The following is a 27,135-nucleotide window of genomic DNA, read 5'->3' as shown; positions in this document are numbered from 1 at the left end:
GTCCCTCCCTCCCACCCACCCACCCACCCTTCGCTCGGCCTGTCCCTCCCTCCCACCCACCCACCCACCCTTCGCTCGGCCTGTCCCTCCCTCCTACCCACCCACCCCTCGCTCGGCCTGTCCCTCCCTCCCACCCACCCCTCGCTCGGCCTGTCCCTCCCTCCCTCCCACCCACCCCTCGCTCGGCCTGTCCCTCCCTCCCACCCACCCCTCGCTCGGCCTGTCCCTCCCTCCCTCCCACCCACCCCTCGCTCAGCCTGTCCCTCCCTCCCTCCCTCCCACCCACCCACCCCTCGCTCGGCCTGTCCCTCCCTCCCTCCCACCCACCCACCCCTCGCTCGGCCTGTCCCTCCCTCCCACCCACCCACCCACCCCTCGCTCGGCCTATCCCTCCCTCCCACCCACCCACCCACCCTTCGCTCGGCCTGTCCCTCCCACCCACCCACCCTCCCTCCCCTCGCTCGGCCTGTCCCTCCCACCCTCCCTCCCCTCGCTCGGCCTGTCCCTCCCCTCGCTCGGCCTGTCCCTTCCTCCCACCCACCCTCCTAATGGTAAAAAATATATATTTTCTCTCGTCTTTCTAAGGTCTGCCTAGTCATATCCTTTCTGGGAAATGGAAAGTAATGTTCCCTTACATTTGTCAGTGCCAATTTATATTGGGTCCTCACTTGGTTTCTCTAAGATAGTGCAGCTGACATTAAAAATTGCCATGCAAGGAATAGAGTACAGGTTCAAGCCTATCATTGTGCACAACAGCATTTGCAAAGCACTGTTATTATGGCACTGCACAGCACTATTTTCTTTTGATATGCAGCTCAATCGTTGAGAATCTGAGTTTCTGATGCATGTCATGCCCTTTCCTTCAATAGACGTCAGGGGGCAGCAAAGTTATTTGAATCCTATACATTGCAGGCATGGCTGATTGCAGAATTCTGCTGCAAAATTCCTGTACACTACTGGGTTGCATTAAAATTCTTTTATTAGGCAATTTTTATTGAGCTCCTATTTTTTGAAAGCATGATATATATCGGCAGAAGTGTTTCTGTAAATTTCTGCCATTTTTTTCAGAATAAATTTTTACAAGTGACAGAAATGCTTCATAGTATAAATACTAAATAGCTTTTTGCAGGAAGAATAGTTTTGTATTGGGGCATATAATCTATTGCAGCATTTTTGTATTGTAAAAAGAAACACATTGGACAAATCATTTAAAATGAAGTGTTTGTATAAATACACCCACACTCTCTTAATCTACAGCGAGTCAAATGCATCCATATATCGTTAAGTTGTCATTACAGCTCACAGATGTGCAATCATCTCAATATAAGTGACACGTTTTAACTTTGCCCTGGTCGTGAAGAATAGCCCGTGTCTACTTCACTATACCGGAAGATTCAAAGCCAGGTTATTGAGCAATATAGTACCTCATAAATGAAGGGTAAATAATTCGGGGAATTATGTCAAGATTGAGTACTGGGAAAATCCAGACTTTATCGAGAAGAACAAAGAACAGTACAGCACAGGAACAGGCCATTCGGCCCTCCAAGCCTGCGCCGATCTTGATGCCTGTCTAAACTAAAACCTTCTGCACTTCCGGGGACCGTATCCCTCTATTCCCATCTATTCATGTATTTGTCAAGATGCCTCTTTAACGTCGCTATCGTACCTGCTTCCACCACCTCCCCCCGCAGCAAGTTCCAGGCATTCCCCACCCTCTGTGTAAAGAACTTGCCTCGCACATCCCCTCTAAACATTGCCCCTCACACCTTAAACCTATGTCCCCTAGTAACTGATTCTTCCACGCTAGGAAAAAGCTTCTGACTATCCACTCTGTTCATGCCACTCATAACTTTGTAAACCTCTATCATGTCGCCCCTCCACCTTCCTCGTTCCAGTGAAAACAATCCGAGTTTATCCAACCTCTCCTCATAGCTAATGCCCTCCAGACTAGGCAACATCCTGGTAAACCTCTTCTGTACCCTCTCCAAAGCCTCCACGTCCTTCTGGTTGTGTGGTGACTAGAATTGCATGCAATATTCTAGGTGTGGCCTAACTAAGGTTCTGTACAGCTGCAGCATGACTTGCCAATTTTTATACTGTATGCCCCGACCGATGAAGGCAAGCATGCCGTATGCCTTCTTGACTACCTTTTTCACCTGCGTTGCCACTTTCAGTGAGCTGTGGACCTGTATGCCCAGATCTCTCTGCCTGTCAATACTCCTAAGGCTTCTGCCATTTACTATATACTTCCCACCTGTATCAGATCTTCCAAAATGCATGACCTCACATTTGTCCGGATTAAACTCCATCTGCCATTTCTCCACCCAAGTCTCCAACCGATCTATATCCTGCTGTATCCTCTGACGATCCTCATCACTATCCGCAACTCCACCAACCTTTGTGTCGTCCGCAAACTTACTAATCAGACTAGCTACATTTTCCTCCAAATCATTTATATATAATACCAACAGCAAAGGTCCCAGCACTGATCCCTGCGGAATACCACCAGTCACAGCACCCTTCCACTGCTACCCTCTGTCTTCTATGACCGAGCCAGTTCTGTATCCATCTTGCCGGCTCACCTCTGATCCCGTGTGACTTCACCTTTTGTACCAGTCTGCCATGCTGGACCTTGTCATAGGCTTTACTGAAGTCCATATAGACAACATCCACTGCCCTTCCTTCATCAATCATTAATTTCGTCACTTCCTCAAAAAACTCAATCAAGTTAGTGAGACACGACCTCCCCCTTACAAAACCATGCTGCCTCTCGCTAATAAGTTCATTTGTTTCCAAATGGGAGTAAATCCTGTCCCGAAGAATCCTCTCTAATAATTTCCCTACCACTGACGTAAGGCTCACTGGCCTATAATTTCCTGGATTATCCTTGCTATCGTTGTTAAACAAAGGAACAACATTGGCTATTCTCCAGTCCTCTGGGACCTCACCTGTAGCCAATGAGGATACAAAGATTTCTGTCAAGGCCCCAGCAATTTCTTCCCTTGCCTCCCCCAGTATTCTGGGGTAGATCCCATCAGGCCCTGGGGACTTATCTATCTTAATGCTTTGCAAGACGCCCAACGCCTTCTTTTTGATAACGACATGACCCAGAGTATCTACGCTCCCTTCCCTCGGCTCATCATCCACCAAGTCGGCACAGTGGCGCAGTGGTTAGCACCGCAGCCTCACAGCTGCAGCGACCCGGGTTCAATTCCGGGTACTGCCTGTGTGGAGTTTGCAAGTTCTCCCTGTGTCTGCGTGGGTTTCCTCCGGGTGCTCCGGTTTCCTCCCACATGCCAAAGACTTGCAAGTTGATAGGTAAATTGGCCATTATAAATTGTCCCTATTATCGGTAGGTGGTAGGGAAATATAGGGACAGGTGGGGATGTAGTATATGGAATTAGTTAGTATAAATGGGTGGTTGATGGGCGGCACAGACTCTGTGGGCTGAAGGGCCTGTTTCAGTGCTGTATCTCTAAACATAAACTAAACAAGTCCTTTTTGGTGAATACTGATGCAAAGTACTCAATTAGTACCTTGCCCATTTCCTCTGGCTCCACACATAGATTCCCTCCTCTGTCCTTGAGTGGGCCAACCCTTTGCCTGGTTACCCTCTTGCTCTTTATATACGTATAAAAAGGCTTGGGATTCTCCTTAATCCTGTTTGCCAATGACTTTTCATGGCCCCTTTTAGCCTTCCTGACTCCTTGCTTAAGTTCTTTCCTACTTTCTTTATATTCCTCAAGGGCTTTGTCTGTTCCCTGCCTTCTACCCCTTACGGATGCTTCCTTTTTCTTTTCGACTAGGCTCACAATATCCCTCGTTATCCAAGGTTCCCGAAACTTGCCAAACTTATCCTTCTTCCTCACAGGAACATGCTGGTCCTGGATTCTAATCAACTGACGTTTGAAAGACTCCCACATGTCAGATGTTGATTTATCCTGTAACAGCCGCCCCCAATCTAAATTCTTCAGTTCCTGCCTAATATTGTTATAATTAGCCTTCCCTCAATTTAGCACCTTCACCCGAGGACTACTCTTAGTCTTATCCACAAGTACCTTAAAACTTACGGAATTATGGTCACTGTTCCCAAAATGCTCCCTTACTGAGACTTCGACCACCTGGCCAGGCTCATTCCCCAATACCAGGTCCAGTATGGCCCCATCCCTAGTTGGACTATCTACATATTGTTTCAAGAAGCTCTCCTGGATGCTCCTTACAAATTCTGCCCCATCCAAGCCCCTCGCACTAAGTGAGTCCCAGTCAATATAGGGGAAGTTAAAATCACCCACCACTATAACCCTGTTACCTTTACATCTTTCCAAAATCTGTCTACATATCTACAAAAGATTTGATGATGAAGCCACCACATAATTGAAATTTTGTAGGATGGAATGCAAACTGAACAGTGTTGACTTATTCAATGATGAGCAAACATTATATCAGACATGCTGTTTAACTGCAGGGAACCTGTTGAACTGAATGTTAGTGTGATAATTTAATGCTGCACTTGATTTGGAGATTGCTATTCTGAGTGTATTTAAAGTCCATTGTTGTCTCTTTTTGCCTCTTCAGTGACCTTAGCATTCTGCATACTCTCTCCAAGTAAATAATCTGCTTTTCAATTCTTCCTGCCAAAGTGGACAACCTCTCCTTTCCCACATTATACTCCATCTGCCAAATTTTTGCCCATTCACTTAACTTATCTATATCTCTTTGCATACTCCGTGACCTCACAACTTGATTTCCTACCTATCTTTGTATCGTCCGCAAATTTGGCTATAAGCACACTCGCTCCCGTCATTCAAGTCATTATTATAGATTGTAAGTAGTTGAAGCCCCAGTATTGATCCCTGTGGCACTCCATTAGTTACAGTTAGCCAACCTGAAAACGCCCAATTTATCCCCACTGTCTGTTTCCTGTTAGATTGGATTGGATTGGATGAAGGTTTCAGTCTTGGCTCATTGGCATTCGTGGCTCTGAGTCAGAAGGTCGTGGGTTCAAGCCGTACTTCAGAGACTTAAGCACAAAATCTAAGTTGACACTCTCAATTGTTGGAACTGTCATCATTTGGATGAGATGTCAAACAGAAGCAAAGTCCACCCTCTCTGAATTTAAAAGATCCCATTTCCTACAGTACAATTGATTACACTTCAAAAGTACTTATTTGGGTGCAAGCCTCTTTGGGATGGCCTGCTGTAATGAAAGATGCTATATAAATGCATGTCTTTATTTTGTGAACAGAGGCCAGTGCACAGAAGGGAAGATTGAGAAGACCATAGGATGCTGGAGTGGACATAGGGCTAAAGCAAATTGCAGAGGTAGAGTGAAGGGAGGCAGCGGAGGGATTTGAAGATCTGGATGAGATCCTGTTTGTGTTGGCGTGGAGGGTGGTGATGGACGAGTGGACTTGGTGAGGATTGGGCCATGGGTAGTTGAGTTTTGTATGAATTGGAAGTTAATGGAGTGTGAAGGATTGCAAATCATCAACGAAGACATTGGAGAAACAGAGGGTAGAGTAACAAAAGCATGATTGAGTATACCACGTTGGAGAGGCTGAGTTGAGCAGGATGCCGGGGTTTTGCGTGGTCTGGTTCAGCATAAGTAAGTGGGGGTTAGAGGCAGTAGTAAACGGACAGAGTTTATGATGGGGATCAAAGACAATAACCTTGGTCTTCCAAATATTGGAGATTGTTGACTCATTTATGACATGACATGCATACCTGGCAGGGGAGAAGCCTTGATCCTGCTAAAGTCTGTTGTGTGGTTTTTGGTGCAGTTTCGGTGCCATTTTTTGGCCTTTCAGTCCTTTGGGATTGGAATCCTCCCGTGGTGTTTGTTTTCCTGCTGGTTTGGGTCTCGGTGCTTGCCCTGGGAAGACTTCAAGCAAAAATTAGCTGCAACCAACACCAGAGTTCCAGACAAGGGAGTGCATAACATCATTAGAGTGGTGGTGAAAAATAGCAAAAGAGGTGCACCCATGGACTGGATCATCTTCGTTAAGCGAGACCTTTTTGAACGTTGTGGATTCAAAGCAGCCGACATCTTCTGTCTGCAGGACTTCCCCAGCAGTGGCTAATTTGACGTGACGTTCAAGAATGTGGCTGGTGCATGAAGTTTCTGAAGGTCTTCAAGGAGAGAGGAAACCAGGCACCGCTGTCAATCCTCACAGCAGAGCTGCTTTTTACGCTGCTGTCGCAACGGAACCGGGTGGTGACCATCCACCTCTACAATCCCCATATTCCTGTTGTGGATGTGTTCACTTTCCTCACCAGGTACGTCGAGGTGGCTGGAAGCAGCACTGAGGTTAAGGATCGGTTCAGGATTTGGACCAGAAAACAGTAGGTCAAGGTGACCTTGAAGGTGGACACTAGCGGAGTCATCCTCTACCCGCCCTCCAGCTTCGCTATCGGGAGAAGTTGGGGCTCCTTGGCCTATCCAGGGCAGCTCAGGATTTGAACCTGTGACAAATCTGGTCATATGGTTGCCAACTGCAGCACAGTCGTCTGCAAGAACCGCAAGTAGGAAGGCCAGCAAAGTAAGTGCTGTAACTTGACCTGCCTGAAACGCTACCTCAGTTAGGCACATATGGTGAGAACCAAAGCGAGGCATGAGGAAGGAACAGTGAACGTGGCTGGTCCTGCGAAGGAGACCAACAACCCCCCCCCCACAGCAAGGAAAATTTGTCTAAGGAAGACAAGGGGAAGAAAGAAGGAGCTGCAGCCAGCTGCCAAACACCAACCCCTGTGCCCGGAGCTGCCTCCTCGGCAAACACAATCAATGGAGGAGGAACCAGCAGAGGGACAACCGTGTGAGTGACAAGTGGTCAAGAGGAAAATCACAAAGAAGGCGACCCAAAAAAGGGAACAGGCCACCACCCAAATCAGTGGCAAGAGGATGCTAATGTCTGAGACGGATTACAGCAGCTGCTCCTCATCGGATGAGGAAGGGCAGGAAGTCAACACCAGAAAAAGAAGCGACAGAATGCAAAGGAGCTGGAAGAGAAGGCCTCCAGCTCCGAAACACTGGAAGCAACGAAGGGCCCAGTGCACTCCAACCCCAAAGCTCGCACGCAGTGAGACGCCCAGCGCACCCCAGCTCCGGAAAGCCGGGAGCAGTAGTGTCCTCGAGCAAGAGAGGGGAAGGACAATCCAAATAAAAGCAAAATACTGCGGATGCTGGAAATCTGAAACAAAAACAAGAAATGCTGGATTCACTCAGCAGGTCTGGCAGCATCTGTGGAAAGAGAAGCAGAGTTAACGTTTCGGGTCAGTGACCCTTCTTCGGAACACTAAAGCTTGCTGTCTACAAGACCCCACCTGATATCACCCCGGTGGAACAAACAGCCTGCAAGTGACCAGGACAGTTTTCTGAACCCAACAACTGTGCAACAGCTTGTGAACCTTATGAGTATGCAGGAACATACCCAAGGACTGGGACTAGTAATGACACCTGGAGTGGTAAGCAACATACAGTTTTAATGGGTTTAACGATTGCTTCCATCAACGTGCGTCATATTAAGTCTACTACGCGATGTGTTTTGACCTTGGGATAGCTTGCCAAGGTCAAATCCGACCTACTGTTTCTGCAGGTGTATGGAATACCACACCTCATCACCTACAGGCAGTGGTCACATGGTCCCATGGGCTATCAATCTGGTTGGGGAAAATGATTCCCGTTCCTCTGGGCTGGTATTCTGTTGCGCGGAGGCGACTTTACCATCTCCGAAGTTAAGGAGGTGGTGGGTGGTCGCCTCCTCGTAGCAGATGTAAAGAAAAAAAATGCTCCGCTCTGGTTAATCAACATGTGCACCCTGGTTCAATACAGTGAGCGACTGACCGTTCTTCAGCAGCTCCCAGCACTGCTGGCGACATCCAGGCTGATCATTCTAGGTAGTGACTTCAACTGCAGCATCGATGCGACTGGACGATCCAGCAGGGCCAGCAGTCAAATGGACGTCATGTTCAGACTCCTGATGGCCACAGTAAAAGATGTCAAGCTGCATGACATCTTCAACCCTGCAGATGGACTGCAGCATAGATACACCTGGTCGAGACGAGACGGGTCTGTCCATTACAGGTTTGACTTCCTGTTTGCGTCCCGAGCGTTCACAGTCAGATCCATCGACACCAAGCTTGTGTTCTTCTCTGCGGACTGTCACTTACAGGATGACCAGAAGGTTGGCAGGAGTACATGGAAGCTGAACGTAAGGACCCCAGAGAACGTTGAGGAACTCAAAAGGGATTGCAAAGGTTTGAGAACCGTGAAACCCTTCTTTGAGTCCCTGACAAACTGGCGGGAAGTGATCAAGGCAAACGTCGAGGTTCTTCATCCTCAAATGGGTTCAGAGGGCAAGAGAGAGACAGAGGGAAATGTCCCAACTCCAGAAAAGAATGCAGAATCTGCTCCTGCTGTAGTCGATGGGGGTCGTGGTCAAGGAGGATCTCCAAGAGGCAAAGAGCCAGCCGACTTTGCTCTTTGTCACGGAGGCCTCAAAGATCATCTTCCAGAGGTCCAGAGTCCGCTCCGTTGAGCAGGATGAGTCGTGCTCCTTCTTCCAGAAGGTACACACACAGCTCTGTGATCAGCAGCCTGAAGGAAGAGGACGGCTCGATAACGTCATCGCAGTCTGACATACTGTGGATCAGCAAATCCTTTTATGCTGGACTGTACAACGTGAAGTCCACAGACAGCCCGGCCTCCCAGTCCTTCCTGTCCTCAATCACTGAGGTCTTAGATGATGGTACACAGGAGAATCTGGACAAATCGCTAACTCTGGACGAGCTGACAAAGGACATCAGGTCCTTCATGACAGGTAGAACTCCCAGAAGCACAGCTTACCGGTTGAGTTGTATTCCACTCTGGGACTGGATTGGCCCAGACCTGCTAAAAGTACACAACAAATCCATGAGGAAAGGCATCATCGCCCTCATCTACAAGCAGAAGGGAGAGAGAATGGAAATCAGAAATTGGCGGTCCATCTCCCTGCTTAATGTGAACTACAAAATTCTGTCCAAGCTCATTGCCAATCAGGTCAATTCTGCTCTGGAGTTGGTGATTCACCCCGATCAGACCTGTGCTGTACCCGGCAGGAAGATCTCTGATAGCCTTGCGCTACTCAGGGATACGATTGCCTACGTACGGAACAGGGAGTGGATACTTGCCTCATCAGTTTGGACCAGGAGAAAGCTTTTGACAGGATTTTGCAGACCTGCATGATGGATGTGCTTTCGAAAATGGGATTTGGGGAGGGAATAGCACAGTCTCCTCAATCAATGGGTGGAAATCAGAAAGTTTTCCGATCAAATCTGGAGTCAGGCAGGGCTGACCTCTCTCCTCTGTCTTGTTTGTTTGCTGTATCGAACCTTTTGCTGAGTCCATCAGGAAGGATGCAGACATAAGAGGAGTGACGACCCCAGGCAGCGGAGACACTTGGGTCAAAGCCTCCCTGTACATGGACGACGTCGCTGTCTTCTGTTCGGATCCATTGTCAATCCACAGGCTGCTGAGCATCTGCTACCAGTTCGAACTGACCTCGGGAGCCAAAGTAAATCGCGGCAAGAACGAGGCCATGTTCTTTGGGAACTGGGCCGACCGATTCTTTGTCCCCTTCACTGTCAGGTCAGACAACCTGAAGGTGCTGGGAATATGGTTCCGAGGGGCCAGGGTGTGCCACAACAACTGGAAGGAGCGAGCACTCATGGTGAAACAGAAACTGGTCATGTGGGAGCAGCGCTCCCTCTCCATTGCGGGTAGGAACTTGGTCATTAGATTCGAGGCGCACAGGTTGTTACTGTATGTGGCTCAGGTCTGGCTCATAACCCACTCCTGCACCATGTTGATTACTCATGCCACTTTCTGCTTTATCTGGAGATCAGAATGGATATGATGGTTAAACCTCTTGATGAAGGGGAGAAAAAACGTACCCAACGTCGCCCTCATCCTGATGGCCACCTTTGTCTATGGCTGCATCAGGTTGTGTGTAGACCCCCGTCATGCAAACACCAAGTATCACTACATGCTGAGGTTCTATCTGTTCCCAGTGTTGCGTTGGATGGGTCTGGCCACCTTGCTGCGGTGCAGTCCATTCAGTTGGACCGTGCCCTTCCACCTGTCCCTCGTGGAAAAGTTTGTGCAGGAAAACACCTTTGACCACAAGTCCATCAGGCAGTGGTCCGCACATAATGTCCTCAAGGCCCTGTGGGAAAAGGAGATGGTGGATCCTGTTGGATGGTTCCCTGAACAGACTGTCAAACTCAGTTGGCAGAATGCTTTATCGTCAGAACTTTCAAACAAGCACCAAAACGTAGCTTGGCTGGCGATGAGAAGGGCTCTCCCTGTCAGATCCTTCCTGCACACCCGGAGTGTCACAGCCTCTGCACGTGGCTCTCGAGGCGGCTGCGGTTGGGAAGAGACCGTTGTTCACCTCCTTCTGGAATGTGCTTTTGCAAAGCAGGTCTAGAAAGAGATGCAGTGGATTTTGTCGAGGTTCATCCCGAGCAGCTGCGTAACACAGGACTTCATGCTCTACGGGTTGTTCCCAGGGACACACACGAGATAAACATCAACTGCTGCTGGAGGACCATCAATTCGGTGAAAGACGCTCTTTGGTCTGCCCAAAACTTGCTGATCTTCCAGCGCAAAGAGTTGTCCACAGCTGAGTGTTGCAGACTGGCACATTCCAAGGTCAAGGACTACGTGCTGAGGGACGCAGTAAAGCTTGGGACAGCCGCCACAAAGGCTTAATGGGGAAAGGCCACTGAATAAGGTCCTGCTGCCATAGTATACCGAGGGGCTGGAACCCATGTAAAACCCCTCGGGCTATATAAACCAGAGAATGATTTTGGTATGTAATGCAAATGTACAATGTATATAAAATGGAATGGCAAGCGTAGTGAGGCAACTTGTGTTCTGTATCGAAAGAAACTGATCTTTATTGCACTTTTTGAAATGTCTAATTTGAATTCATTTAGAATGTTGTTTTTACAAATTTTATGAGAAGTATATTTTTGGATAGGCTTACATCGATTAGTTTTGTCTTTGGTTTGATTATTAAAATGTCAATACAGAATCTACAGTAAAATATTCAAAAACTTTAGATTGACATTGGATCTGCTACTTAACCCTTGTTTCAGTGTTATATTGTTAAAAGTCGGATTTCTATGGCAATGAAAGCAAAATCATTAATTTTTTTGGTACAAATGTTAATGAGCAAACCAAGAACTGTTAATGTAGTGGATCTTTATAGATAAACAATTTATTACAGCTTAGCTGGTCAAGGGCATTGAGTAGCTGAGCCATGCAGCTCAGAAAAGTCGTTGTTTCGTGTTAGCTTGTCTCAGTTGTGGTAGACCTAAGTGCTACAAATGATCTCAACCCCCAGGTTAGGGTTAGGTCAGCTGCTAACCACCATCTAGCAATCTCTGCTGGAAATACATGTGTAGAAGTCAGGGGAGATAATATTGGGACTTGGCTGAGATTGCCCAAACCCCCTGAAGTGAAATAAAAACAAGAAATGCTGGAACCACTCAGCAGGTCTGGCAGCATCTGTGAAAAGAGAAGCAGAGTTAACGTTTCGGGTCAGTGACCCTTCTTCGGAACTGAAGTGAAGTAGTCTGTTGACTGTTCAGGCTTGTGAATGAATAATAAACGGCTATATATGGCATGAGTTAATGCCTTCAAGTGAGGAGGGAGAAGAAAATTGGGTCAAAAATGGATGGAGAAAAAGAAAATTTTCTTTACAGTTTGAAAACTGGATTAGATATACTGTTTGATCAGTAAATCTGGGCATACCTCCATGAGGGCAAGCTTTAGTTTGGAATAGTTCTTCAGCCTATGACTCATGGTCTGTTAATGACATGACATCAAATAAGCACGTTACAGGAGTACTTTTGACTTTTTATATAGGTAGGTACACACACACATACATACATACATGTATTAATACTAAGGCTGCATCTTGTTAACACTTCCTTGCTTTACTTTTATAGATAACTTGCTGGAGCTGAATGCAGACAATGCAAATGGGTTTCTTGAGGCCCAGGAATCTCAGTATCGCGGTGCACATAAATGTGATGTTTGTTTCCAAACGTTTCCCAAGTACAATCAATTACAGCGCCACCTCCGGGAACATGAGGAAAATGACAAGGTAAGCACACTTATTTCTACATCTTCAAAAATCAGAGCCTCAAATTAAAATTTTGACATTGAACTTACTTAAATAACATAATAAAAGCAATCGTATCAATACCAAATACAAGATAAAATACCCTGCCACCCCCACACTCTTGCCCAGAAGGCTCAACTGGTTAAGACAGTAGGTAGTGAAATTTTACAGGCTGGGAAGAGTCCAGGTTTAGTCTCATTATGTGTTGAGTTAGCTGATCTCAGTTGACGTTGCAGTTGGCTTCAATGTTCCTGAGTTGTTTGGGGATGGGGATGAGGAGGATATTGACCAGGCTCACCTCTCCTGTCGCTTGCTGGATATGTGTGAATGCAGACATTGGGGGTTGATCTTGGCTGTGATGCCCCTTGTTGTTAAATAGCTTGGTAAAACTCATGTCTAGGCTCACATGTAATTTAGTAACTATTTGGTGTGAGACCAGATAGTAACCTGCACTCCCTCAATCAATAAAAAATGTTTTCAGGAGAAATTTTAGGAGACAGAACAGGGAGGAGAAAAGAAAAGGCAATAATGTTTGGAGTACAAATTTGAAAGTAATGTCTGAGGGGACAGCTAGTTTGCGGCCCTCTGTCACCAGAACAATCATTTTGTAATTTTCACATGGCGGCTTAGCTGCCTAACAGATGTCTTCATTCCAGTAAAGTACAAAGACCAAAGAATAGCTGATAAATTTTAATGTAGATAAATGTTACGTTCATAAATATTGAAACAGTAATCATGTAGATGATGGAGTGTTAGCAAAAGTGGGAAAGAAATGGTTTAGGCATGTTTACATTCATTAATAGTTTCTAATCGGACCAGTTTTTGACATAAACCTGTGTGAAGCATCAAGGCCCGTCACGTGGAATAGTACCAAGATTTGAAAAGATAACTGAAGATGAGGCAAATCATGAGGCAGTGGTTCGGTGACACCAAGCTTGGCTTTTGAAAGCCTGCACATTGGCAGAGAAACGGAAGGTGAAAGGAACTATGGAGTCCTACAGTTTTGAGAAGAGATGGAATTAGAGTAGGAAACTGTCTAGTTGAATCTTTATGCAGTGAGGGGTAAGACAGTGTAATATAGTACATATGGATCATGAGATAAACCAGAGAATAATGTTCAGGTGAGCAATGACTGTCGTAGTATTCATAAAATAGGGAAAGAGACAAGAAAAGTTGTGATGAAGACAATGAGAGCTTGCACCTAGAATTGCGCAGTGGTTCTTAACGGGATTATCGTACCCCCTGGAGAAATGGCGTAAGTGGCTAAACACAGCTGTATAGCTGTTCATATCCTTTCTTTGCGGAATTGCTCTAGTTGAAACAGGAGATTGGGAGAATCCCTTAGAAATTCTGAATGCCGATATCTAGAGATGAGAAAGATCATCTATTGAGTAATGAGTTTTTTCATGCTGCTCGATCCTAGGCTAGGCCTCAACAGTCTATGAGTCTAAGTTGGATGTAGTTTTTAAACCTTGTGTAGATTACTGGAGCGGTACACTTAAAATATTGTGTGCAATTTTGGTCACCTGACTTTCAAAAAAAATCATTGGAGAGTCTTCAGAGAAGGAAAGAGGTTTAATTCTGTACCATGTGGTTGTATATTAGGAGGGACTTGTAAAGCTAAATTTGTTTTTGTTGGAGAAAAGAAGATTGAACATTTGGGGGGAGGGGCAGGATTGGGTGTCTGAGTCTTTAAAATTCTGAGAGATATAGCTGGCGTTGTTGTAAGCAAATTATTTAAGTTGGACTCTGAGTAACCAAACAGAGAATTGAAAATTAACAAGTGTCAAATGAGACTAGAGATTAGAATGCCTCCTTTCCCCAAAGGGTAGAACTAACAGCCAGTAAAAGCAGTTGATGCTGTGTTGATTAACCCCGTCACAAGAATCTGGCGAAAATTGTAGTTAGGAACAGTATCAAAAGTTATCAGATGATCGAACACAGCACGGGATGTGGTAATTCCTGCACTATGTGGCCCTGGGGATGTTGATGAACTGGAGCTTACCAGATTTGCATAATGAAGATGTGGGGATGTATAAATATTCTGCTTGATAACATTTGGACACAAGGAAGCATTCCCTCAGAAGATCGAATAGCTGAGATACAGTCCATGACTAGATTGAACATGATTTATACAGTGAGTGAGCTTGACGGCTGAACGACCTTTCTTACATACTGTTCTGTTAAAAGGATAACAAATTTGACATTCAATGACAATATTGCTGAATCCCCCACTATCAGCATCCTGGGGGTTACCATTGACCAGAAACTGAACTGGAGTAGCTATATAAATATCGTGACGACAAGAACAACTCAGAGGCTAGGAATCCTGCAGCGAGTAACTCACCTCCTGACTCCCCAAAGCCTGTCCACCATCTACAAGGCATAAGTCAGGAGTGTGATGGAATACTCTCCACTTCCCTGGATGGGTGCAGCTTCAACAACACTGAAGAAGCTCGACACCATCTAGGTCAAAACAGCTCGCTTGACTGGCATCCCATCCACAAACGTTCACTCCCTCCACCACTGACACACAGTGGCAACAGTGTGTACCATGTACAAGATGCACTGTAGCAACACACCAAGGCTCCTTCGACAGCACCTTCTAAACCCGCAACCTCTACCACCTAGAAGGACAAGGGCAGCAGATGCATGGGAACGCCACCACCTGCAAGTTCCCCTCCAAGCCACACACTTCCTGACTTGGAACTATATCGCCGTTCCTTCACTATCGCTGGGTCAAAATCCTGGAAATCCCTTACGAACAGCACTGTTGGTGTACCTACCCCACATAGACAGCAGTTCAAGAAGGCAGCTCACCACCACCATCTTCTCGAAGGTAATTAGGGGTGGGCAATAAATGCTGGCCTAGCCGGCAACGCCCACATCCCATGAAGGAATAAAAACATTGCTCATAGTTAGTAGCATAATTGGTAAAATTACAATTCTACCACCAGCACTGCCAAACTATATTGTATTTTCCTATCAGTGATGAAGATCCATTGCATTAAGATACATATCAACCATGATCTAATAGAATGATGGAATAGGCTTGAGGGGTTGAATGGTCTACTCCTATTCCTGTGTCCCTACCACTATGCATATCCACTGGAAATGAAAAGATCTCTGAGCTGTTGATTGCTCACTATTCAGAGGCAAATATCTTTTGGACCCAAGGTGAAAAGCTGTAAAAGTTTGCAATGTTTGATGATGTATTATAGGATTGCTCTGTTTTAGCTAAGAATTTTTTTTTTACATTTTTAATGCTTCAAAACTCTTAACTCCTTTGCATTGTCTGTGTAAAACAGCCTTACCGGTGCGATCATTGCTCAACATCCTTTAATATGGAGCTTAATCTCATATTGCACAAAGCTACTCACAATGCAATTGACCCGACTTGCCCCGTCTGTCACAAAAAGTTTTCCCGTGTGGCCAGCCTTAAAGCCCACGTTATGCTACATGAAAAAGAGGAGGTGAGTATTTACTGTTTGCGATCTACTTTAACTTTATACCTAATCATATCTAAAATACACCCTGTTCATTTACATTTTATGTGCCAAAGAATGATTTTTTTAAAACTTGAAAATGTTGATGCAACAAAACAGGAAAACAATGTTACTGAAAAGATGTGAGCTTAAATTTATCCCAGCTCTTAGTTAAAATCTTATTTGACAAGTTTTGAAACTGACAAATGTTTCAATAAAGAATGTTGCAAAGAAAACTAATTTGCCTTTTTTTTTACAGAATTAAAATTCTTTTTAAGTAATAGTGGATCTTCTGTAATGTTGCTCATAGTAAATGAGATGATTCTCAGTTTTATGAGGCTGTGAGTGTTATACCATGTAATACACAGTTTAACTAGAATTTAGCTTTTGTTTGGTCAGGGAACTTTGCATATGGAAATATACTTGCCCATTTCAGGCTGCCTTCAGAAGCATCTCGCATTATAAGATTGTTTTGCAACCGTAATGTCTTAAGTGTGACATTTGGGATGTGACACCTTTGTGCATGTAACGCATTGTTTTATAATTTATTACCAGCAGAGGACTACTAGAAATTTAAAATGCCTATATGTAATGCATAAGCTCAGCTAATCAGTTACATTTTTTTCTATTTTCCCTCTGCAGTCTAAGATTATCCAAGGTCAGATTAAGTGTCTCATGCAATTTTTGACTTTTGACAAGGAATTATTTCCAGAGAGGGGCAGCATGGTGGCACAGTGGTTAGCACCGCAGCCTCACAGCTCCAGCGACCCGGGTTCGGTTCTGAGTACTGCCTGTGTGGAGTTTGCAAGTTCTCCCTGTGACCGTGTGGGTTTCCTCCGGGTGCTCCGGTTTCCTCCCACATGCCAAAGACTTGCGGGTTAATAGGTAAATTGGCCATTGTAAAAAAAAATTGCCCCTAGTGTAAGTTGGTGGTAGGGGAATTGAGGGAAGGTGGGGATGTGAGAGGGAAAATAGGATTAATGTAGGATTAGTATAAATGGGTGGTTAATGGACAGCGCGGACTCGATGGGCCGAAGGGCCTGTTTCGGTGCTGTATCTCTCTGACTCTATGCAATTGAGATGATGGCAGAGAGCGATTGATTATGGAGCTGCATTGGCATACTGAGCATGGAGAAAGTGGGGGAAGGGGTGTGAGAATAAGTACCATGTCAAACAAATCACCAATTTATCTTTATAATACTGTAGTAAATTTTACTAATTAGCTGGCAAAAATTGTGAATTTATTCAAGACTGTAAAACTAACTAGTAATTTTTGGTGTGCAGTAAGTGATCCAGCTTTCAATGGTCTAACTTCTTTGACTTAATTTTCTACTGCTGTAGAATCTGATCTGTACAGAGTGCGGAGATGAATTTACCTTGCAAAGCCAACTTAGTAGACACCTAGAGGAACACCAGCAGGAGCTAAATGGAAACCGAGTGCACATTTGTAAGATCTGCACTAAAGAATTTGAAAGGCCCTCCCAGCTACGAGAACATATGAAATCACACTACAGAGTTAGGTGTGTAAGATTTGAGACAGAAGTATTATGGTTTAGTTACGATGTGAATTTCTGGCATCTGGCACAAACTCAACTGAATTACTGAAAGGATGACGTATAGAGGTAGCCTTTTTAAACTATTGATTTGCTGGGAAAGGGATAGTGGGCGTGGGATGAGGGAGAATAGGGTGCTTTGTTTATAGCTGAATGATTAAAATCTATCCATTTCTTTCTGCCGTCCCTGGTTCTCCTCAGGAATCTCGCTATAAATTTGGGAATGTCTTAATCCGCAGGAGTTGAATTCAAGTGCAGTGCCAACTTATTGAATGTTTTGGTCAGGGATTTGTGGGAGGTAGGGGCGGGAGGTTGAGCTAAACATTCTCATTTATTTAGCGATCGATTGTATTAGCAATGTTGGATATTGAGAGATGGTCAATGGACAAGGGCACATTGATTTCACCACCAGTAATGTATGAGTCTCTTTCTTATATAAATGCAGGAAAAAAGTCATTAGTCACTGAGGGAGAAACGGTAGTCTAGATTTTCTGATTGTCGTTATTTTAACACTGGTACAAACCTATTCATTTTAAATCGGTTAGCTCTGGCATAAAAATGACACCAATTGATAACACTAGGCTACTAAGTCAAAACACACTCTTCATTGTCCTACCTTGTCAGCTGGGCATTGAGCATTGTTGTGAGCAGAGCACAGAAGGAAACATCTAGCGGGGAGGATTGCATGCCAGGAACAACCTGCCTGGTTTTCCTTTCTTTGAAGTTAAGGAAAATGCAGTCAAGTCTTGAAGGGACACATAATCCTTCCTCATCAGATTTTTCTTTTTGTGATGTGCCCAGGTGGTACTAGCCCAAATCTACCCCAGTAGCGTGAGCAAAACAAGAAAAGGAAGGAGAGAGAGAGAATCTAGAGCTATCTGCGTATTGTTGGCATTTCTAATATCTTTATGCAGCAACAACTTGCATTTATACAGCACCTTTAATGTAGCACTTGACAAGGGTTAATCAGACAAAAATTGATCCCAAGCCACATAAGGAGATATTGGGACAGGTAACCAAAAGCTTGGCCAAAGCAGTAGGGATTAAGGGGCATTTTAAAGAAGGAGAAAGACATAGCAAGGCAGAGAGGTTTAGGGAGGGAATTCCAGAGCTTAGGGCCTCGACAGCTGAAGGTACAGCTGCCAATGGTTGAGCAATTGAAATAGGGGATGTGCAAGAGACCAGAATTGGATGTGCGCAGAGATCTTGGAGGTTGTGGGACTGGAGGAGGTTATAGAGAAAGGGAGAGGTAATATCATGGAGGGATTGAAAACAAGGATGAGAATTTTAAAATTTAAGGCGTTGCCAGACCGGGAGCCAAAATGTATTTCAAAACTGCTATTGAAATGTAACTACTTAGGAAAGTGAAAAGGATGATGAATGCAAACACAGTGAATGCTGAATATTGTTTTGCTGTAATTGTTGCATGAACTTTAGTCTGGTATTCATCAATCTTTGCACCCCTTAATTGCTAGGTCATCCCTGTGTACCAAACAGTACAAACGACATGTTGATAGGTCAGGGTTCTCTCATCGCTGTGAACATTGTGGGAAAACATTTCAGAAGCCTAGTCAATTAATTCGACACATCAGAATACATACAGGTGAGGTATACTGTTGAAGCTAATTCTGGTCTGTTTACTTTTACAAGGGTCATTTCGATAGTAATTCATTTTTCATGCATTCTAGTGGCAGAGTATAAAAATTCTACTTTTTAGGAAATTTTATTTATGGTCTCTGTTTATTCCTATGAAATAGTGGTCTCTTTCTGGATTAACACAGATAAGTGGTTTTTTTTTTTAGAGATACAGCACTGAAACAGGCCCTTCGGCCCACCGAGACTGTGCCGACCATCAACCACCCATTTATACTAATCCTACACTAATCCCATCTTCCTACCACATCCCCACCTGTCCCTATATTTCCCTACCACCTACCTATACTAGGGGCAATTTATAATGGCCAATTTACCTACCAACCTGCAAGTCTTTTGGCTTGTGGGAGGAAACCGGAGCACCCGGAGAAAACCCACGCAGACACAGGGAGAACTTGCAAACTCCACACAGGCAGTACCCAGAATTGAACCCGGGTTGCTGGAGCTGTGAGGCTGCGGTGCTAACCACTGTGCCGCCCTTGTTGCTTAAAAGCAAAAATCAACTGCTATTTTAATATAGCAAAATCCACATTAATATTGAATAACTGTTCGTTCTTGGGAATTACTAAAGGATTATTTGAAAAAATTGAGTTATTGCATTGTAGTCATTCAGCCTTTATCATCAAATTTACTGCTCATGTACTATATTGTTAAAAAGTCTGTCCACTGAATGCCCATGTTCAGGCATCTCATTGGTCCAAAGCAACCACATGACCATAAATATATTGTCTGCAATCCTTGCTCCCAGTCTTTAATACATGGAATGTACAACATAGAAAAAGGTCATTTGATCCAGTCCATGTCAGTGTTTATGTTGCACACGAGCCTTCTCCCACATGTTCTTCTAACCCTAGCAGCATAAACCTTTCTTCCTTTCTCTCGCATGTAATTATCTAGTTTCTCCTTAAATGTATCTAGTGCTGGGGCCTCGACTTTCTACAATTTATATAAATGACTTGAATGAAGGGACCGAAGGTATGGCTGTTAAATTTGCTGATGTCACAAAGATACATAGGAAAATAAGATGTGAAGAGGACATAAGGAAGCTACAAAGGGATATAGATAGGTTAAGTGAGTGGGCAAAGATCTGGCAAATGGAGTATAATGTGGGAAAATGTGAAATTGTCCGTTTTGGCAGGAAGAATAAAAAAGAAGCATATTATCTAAATGGTGAGAGATTGCAGAGCTCTGAGATGCAGAGGGATGTGGATGTCCTAGTGCGTGAATCACAAAAGGTTAGTATGCAGTGTCATGAACACCCCCACCTGCCAAGAATGAGGCGTATTAATTTCGTCATATGAACATTAATTTTAAACTGTTGCTGGAGTGAAGAAATGACTTGTTTAAACAGATCACCAGACATTTGGCTGGAGGATATTTGCATACTAAGAGAGAGTGCTTGGAGAGACAAAGCAACTGCTCACTGGTCCAATTAACTCAGATGAATTTTGATCAGACATTGAAGATTTAAGAAAGCTCGCATTCCAGTGTCTGCTAAGATGGAGAATTCACAAACGCAGGAGTGGTTAAACCAGCTGGTCACATGACTAACCTGTTGGCCCATGCTTTTTGAGCTACACAGGACAGTTTGAAGACAGACTGCAGATTGCAACTGAACCTGGAACAAGAGAGCCTCTCTCCTGGCTGTCTCTCTCTTGCTTTTTCACAAACCTCCAGACCCACTAAAGTTGCTTAAACCTCAAGAGAGAAAAGACTCCTGCATCGAAACAAGTTAAAGTGTGCACTGGGCCCCAATGAATGGCAAGACTTAGCAGCAACCAAAGACTCCACATCGAACTCAAAGGACTGTAATTACAACCTGCTTATTGCCTCAAACTTTTCCCCTTTATTCTTGCTACTTTTGCTGTCTCTGCCTGCATGTGTGTTTATCACGAATGCATGCTAGCGGGGCCGTGTCGCGTATTCGTAGTCGTTAATCGGACTAGAGTTTAAGGTTTATAAACTTCCACCTTTCTTGTTTAAATCTAAGAAAACCTGTCTGGTTGATTTCTTTGCCTTACAATTGGAAAGCAGTGAACAAGGATTCACTGAGGGGGATCTAAAAAAACGGTGTTTTAAAAAGTAAACCCTGTTATGGTTAAACCAGGCAAAAGCTGAGAGGGAACCCCTTTTTCAACTGGTCGTAACAGCAGGTACAGCAAGTAATTAGGAAATCTAATAGAATGTTATTGTTTATTGCGAGGGGTATTGAATACAAAGGTAGGGAGGTTATGCTTCAGTTATACAGGGTATTGGTGAGACCACATCTGGAGTTCTGTTTACAGTATTGGTCTCCTTATTTAAGGAAGGATGTAAATGTATTGGAAGCAGTTCAGAGAAGCTTTACTAGATTAATACCTGGAATGGGCAGGTTGTCTTACGAGGAAAGGTTGGACTGGCTAGGCTTGTATCCGCTGGAGTTTAGAAGCATAAGAGGCGACTTAATTGGAACGTATGAGATCGTGAGGGGTCTTGACAGGCTGGATGTGGAAAGGATGTTTCCTCTTCTGGGAGAATCTAGAACTAGGAGTCACTGTTTAAAAATAAGGGGTCGTCCATTTAAGACAGAGATGAGGATGAATTTTTTCTCCTGAGGGTCGTGAGTCTTTGGAACACTTCCTCAAAAGGCAGTGGAAGCAGAGCCTATGAATATTTTTAAGGCAGAGGTAGATAGATTCTTGCTAAGCAAAGGGGTAAAAGGTTATCGGGGGTAGGCGGGAATGTGGAGTTGAGGTTACGGTCAGATGAGCCATGAACTTATTGAAAATCGGAGCAGGCTCGAGGGGTTCAGTGGCTTGCTCCTAATTTGTATGTTCATATTTTCCTCAATCACTCCATGTGACAGCGAGTTCCACATACTGACCACTTTCTGGGTTAAAGTAGTTTCTCCTGAATTCACTTTTGGATTTATTAGTGACTATCTAAGATTTATGTCCCTTAAATTTGATTTGTCCCACAAGTGGAAACATCTTTTATGTCCTGTTTTTGACTTGTTCTTGTCCTGAAAGTGTGCCCCTGGCTTACTGTGTCAGTTTCTCTGCAGACCCCACAGCTACCCCACCCCTGCTCCAATCCCACATTCCTTCCACAAGTCCCATCCCTTTCCAGACAGGAACTACGTTGTTTTCTTTTCCAGATTGAACCCGATGCTCCATCCCACCTCAGGGCCCCAAATTCTCTCTTAACCAATGTATGTTGCAGCAGCTCCTGGATGCCTCAATACCAACTGACGCCAAAGCTCTGGATACATTAGGGTGCATGTGTATCACAGATCAGCTCCTGACTTTTTGCTGCTTCATAGCCCCAAGATCTTGATCGTTCCTATTCCACTCCCCACTCAGCACCCAGTTCCTCTCTGTTTTATGTTGCAGTGGCCTTTGTCCACGCAGCATGCCCTGGTTTTCACTAAAATTAAATCCATATTGAGCAAATTGGTAAAGGAACATGCTATGTGAGGAACATTTGGAAAAGGAATCTAGGGAGAATATACGACAAGGGGGTCATAGCCTAAAAACTAGAACCAAATCTTTCAGGAGTGAAGTCAGGAAACATTTCTACACGCAAAAAGTGATATGAGTTTGGAACTCTTCTACAAATGGCAATTGATGCTAGATCAATTGTTAAATTTAAATCTGAGATTAATTGATTTTTGTTAACCAAAGATATTAAGGGATGTGGGGTAAAGGCACATATATGGAGTTAGGTCACAGATCAGCCATGATCTCATTGAATGGCAGACCAAGTTCAAGGGGCTAAATGGCCTTCTGTTCCTATGTTGAGCGGGAGACAACCAGTTACAGGATGAGAACTATTTTAAGAAAAATCTTCATGACCAATGTCCTGGGAGATAAATTTGTGCATTTAAAGTAATGGATGTATGTGAATCATCTCCGCTATATTGTCGGTAAGTGAATATAATAGAGTAAATGGTTGATGATGCAATACAATATGAATCTTGAAAATTAGTTGTGGGTGGAGGAGGAAAAAGAGATGGTTCACGGTATGAAAGACAACTGCAAGAGTGAAGACTAAAACGCATTTATTTCAGAACCTCAAGATTGTGACAGACTTTACACTGTGCTTATAAAGTGCTTACATTCAAAAACGTTTTGTATTTTTAAAAAAAACATTCAAATACTTTATCTTCTACCAGGATGGTACTTGACCTGCTCCATTGCTAATTCTGACTTGTGTCTGTCTTGTGGTCTAGTGCAAGCCAATAGTGATGTAGCTAATCGTTGAATGTGAACTTCAGTAACTCAAGTTAAGCAATTAAAATTTATATGGTTTTATACAGTTGGCAAAACTAAAATCTATCATTTTCATAATTGGTGTTAACCTTGCATTTCTAAACAAATGCCTGTAAATATTTTCTATTCAATTGCCAGAATGTTTGTTTGTTTATAGGGAAATATGTGAGACCTTGACCTGTCCTGAGTAAACTCATGTGGATTACTGCACAATATAACTTGTGTTATCACCATAAAGTTAATCCAATGTCTGGTAATCAAGTGTTATTGCCATAACATGAGCCCAACACATGGTATAACCAGTGTTATTGCCACATTGTACGATGAATACACTTGGATTTTCTTTCTTCTACAAACTTTTCTGCACTTACCAACTTTTATTTTTATTCTGTAATTTAGGTGAACGACCATTTAAATGTGGTGATTGTGGAAAAGCTTTCAACCAGAAAGGGGCGCTGCAAATCCACATGATCAAGCATACAGGCGAAAAACCCCATTTTTGTATTTTCTGCCCAGCGTCTTTTTCACAGAGGGGCAATCTGCGAGCGCACATCCAGAGGGTTCACACTGAGGTATTGGTAGTCTCATAATTACTATATGTTTCAACCAGGCTTCAAGGCCTCATTCAGAATTGAAGTGATTTAAATTTGACTTCATTAGTACTGTATGGTTACTTTTAATCTTTAAACTGCACTGCATTTTGCCTTTTTTTTTTAAAGTGACCAGTACACTGGCACTTCAATAAAGTATGGTATTTTCTGGAGTCCTGCACCCTTTGACTATTTTGATAATTAGTCACTAATTTCTTTCTTCATCAGCCTGTTATATATTATCCTTCCGCTACTTCCCTGATTTGCTTTTGTAGATGATTAACAATTGTTACGACCAGGTGAGGCAGGGGTCTAGGGCTCCCCTCTCAGCCTTTTCCTGGTTTGGCTGTAACAGGGTTTAATTTTTAAAACACCGTGTTTTTAGCTTCCCCTCAGTGAATCCTTGTTCACTGCCCTCTAATTGAAAGGCAAAGAAATCAACCAGACACATTTTCTTAGATTTAAACAAGAAAGATGTACGTTTATTAACCATAAAACTCCAATTCGGTTAAAACTACTAGAAATATGCAACGCGACCACGCTAGCATGCATACGCGATAAACACACATGCAAATAGAGACAGGGGAGGAGAAAGAAGGGGAAAGGTTTAAAGTAATAGCTGGAGTTCAGTTACTGGCTTTTGGGTTTGATGTAAAGTCTTTGATTGCAGTGTCTTGCAGTTCTCGTTGGGGCCCAGTGTATACTTTCAAACTTGTTTAGCTGCAGGAGTCTTCTCTCTTGAGGTTTGAGTGGCTTCTGTGGATCCCTGGAACTTCATGAGAGAGAGAGAGACATTCCTTCTCTGTTGTCTTTAAATTGCACACTCTGCTTCAACTGTTCTGTGAGCACAATTCAAACAACTCCAAGTTGGTTGTCAGGTTAGTCATGTGACTAACTCCTTATTTGGAACAACTTCTACTGTTTGTTGACTTCAAAGATCTCAGTGGGGGGTGGGGGCACGCGGTGTAGTGCTGTCTCTTACACAGACAAGATGTGGATCAGCACTGTTGCCCAGACCAATCTTTGTGAATTGAATCAGTGAGCAGTTCCATTGTCTCTCTTTCAACTGTCTTTTAGAATGCAAATGAGCAGCCATATTTTCAGCCACTGCTGTGGTCTCTTTAAACAATTTATTTTTTCAGTCCAGTAACAGTGTAAAATTAATGTTCCATATGACAAAATTAATATATCTCATTTTGGCAGATGTGGTTTACATGACACAATGAATCCTAAAACAAGTATGCTCTATATATATGTTCTGAAGAAGGGTCACTGACCTGAAACGTTAACTCTGCTTCTCTTTCCACAGATGCTGCCAGACCTGCTGAGTATTTCCAGCATTTCTTGTTTTTATTATGCTCTATATAGCTCTGGAATAAAACCTTTTTGGAAAAAAACTTCAACTGTAATGGACCAAATCAATACTAAAACTATGTTGCTGATAGATTAAGGTACCTTCTGCACCTTTCCAAAATCTTTCAGAAGTTTTTCACCCCTGCTCTGAGACTTCCTATTAATTTTCTGCCTCCCTTTAAGTTTGTACTTGGATGCAGTTTTCTGCTTCCAGCACTCATGTGCATGCTGCACTCATTGAAACCTGCATCAGGAGCCATGTATAACTATGATAATGAACTCAGAGATGGTGTATTTCCTTTGTGTCAATTTAAAAACTCCGTTCAGCCATTCGGGTGTGAACTATGCAACCCTAACAACAGCTAGAATAGCATCTTTTTAATGTAGTAAAGCATAACAAGGCGCTTCACAGGAGCGTTATCAAATAAAATTTGACTGAGCTACACACAGGACAGATAGGTAATTTTTTAAGCAATGTCTTACAGGAGGAGAGAGGGAGGTAGAGAGACAGAGATTTATGGACGGAATTCCAGAGCTTGGATCTAGAGCGCTGGAAGCATAGCCACCAACTGTGGGGCAAAGGAAACCAGGGATGCACTAGAGGCCAGAATTGGAGGAACATAGAGATTTTGGAGAGTCCATGCCTTACTTGCCTCTCATCTTGATTATTCCAATGCTCTCCTGGCCAGCCTCCAATGTTCTACCCTTCATAAACTTGACGACATGCAAAACTCTATTGCCTGTGTCCTAACTCTCACCCAAGTCCTGTTCCCCCATCACCCCTGTGCTTGCTGACCTACATTGGCTCGTGGTTAAGCAACATCTTAATTTTAAAATTCTCATCTTCGTTTTCAAAACTCTCTGTGGCCTCGCCCTCCCTATCTCTGTAATCTCTACCACTTCCACAATCCTCAAATATCTGCGTACCTCTAATCCTGGCATCTTAAGCATCCCCGATTTTAATCGCTCCATTATTGGTGGCCATGCCTTCAGCTGCCCGGTCCTAAGCTCTCGATTTAATTCCCTCCCTAAATCTCTCCATCTTTCTACCTCTCCCTCCTTTAAGATGTTCCTTAAAACTTACCTCTTTGACCAAGCTTTTGGTGACTTGTCCTGTTATCTCCTCATGTGGCTCGGTGTCAAATTTTGTTCTGTAATGCTTCTGTGAGACGCCTTGGGATGGTTTATTGTATTAAAGGCACAATATAAATACAAGTTGTTGGTTGTAGTCCTGAAGGAGGTTCTAGAGATGGGGAGGAAGTCAGTAAAACAAAAACTCAGGATTGGCCAATTTTTTTGTTCGCAAATAAACTGCATTACACAAATTGTATATCAGAGGGGGAGGAAAATAATTTGTTGGCAGGTTACAGAGAAATCCATTTCATTTCCTGGGGCTGGCATTTCTCAGAAGAAGAAAACTTACAACTGCAACTAGCCCTTCAAGTTGAATAGCCAGTCCAATCAGATTAATGTATTGTGATGATGTAAGTAACTGTAGAAAGAGCTTTGGTTAGGTTAACTAATCTCAAGTATACAAAATTAAACACTTAATCAACTCCTTTCTTAATCTCTCTTGACACCCCTAATTTCTAATTTAATGCTTTATGTTCACATGTTAACATCACTCCAATAAAATTTTACCTGACTTCTTATTTGCAATCATTAAAAGTGAACTGTTAAGCATTAGAAGAAAAAGGGTGAAGCAGGTATTTAGTTTGAAAGGTAAAAGGGTTGATATGAACCCTAAGGTGAGTTTTGAGTGGGAGGACATAAAATTACTTGCCAACCTAAGTTTCAGGTTCGGGTATTTTAACTCCCAGGCCTTACTGTGTGCCATCTGAAATGGACTGGAAGAGGGTTCAGAAAGACTACCGGCATGGTAAGACCAGGCAACTCTTAGCTTGCAGGTAGATGGGGCAGGGAATGGGTTTTGGGAGGGGAAGGAGTGCGGGGTGAGTCCAGGGCAGGGAACACTGCATCTTTCCTTTGTGGGACCTGGAGCTGCACTCATACTGGCCCCACAAAAAGTAAGTTTTACACTATACTTCAGAGGGCCACTTCTGCCTGTAGTACAGGCGCAGACC

General features: G+C 43.7%; 1 protein-coding gene across 6 annotated transcripts in view; it reads left to right on the top strand.

The window, feature by feature from the left end:
* LOC137370194 (zinc finger protein 236-like) overlaps positions 1-27,135 on the top strand; it is a 188,712-nt gene that overhangs the window by 49,509 nt on the left and 112,068 nt on the right. For all 6 annotated transcript variants that reach the window (XM_068032492.1, XM_068032488.1, XM_068032489.1 and 3 more), the window contains 5 exons: positions 11,992-12,149; positions 15,476-15,640; positions 16,994-17,172; positions 18,681-18,808; positions 23,508-23,680. In XM_068032492.1, the coding sequence (XP_067888593.1) occupies positions 11,992-12,149; positions 15,476-15,640; positions 16,994-17,172; positions 18,681-18,808; positions 23,508-23,680 (803 nt within the window). The remainder of the gene's footprint in view (positions 1-11,991; positions 12,150-15,475; positions 15,641-16,993; positions 17,173-18,680; positions 18,809-23,507; positions 23,681-27,135) is intronic.

This window comes from Heterodontus francisci, chromosome 5 (genome assembly GCF_036365525.1).
Source record: "Heterodontus francisci isolate sHetFra1 chromosome 5, sHetFra1.hap1, whole genome shotgun sequence".
Classification (NCBI taxonomy): Eukaryota; Metazoa; Chordata; class Chondrichthyes; order Heterodontiformes; family Heterodontidae; genus Heterodontus; species Heterodontus francisci.
The sequence above is the reverse complement of the archived record's forward strand: the minus strand, read 5'-3'. Positions and strand labels throughout refer to the sequence as shown.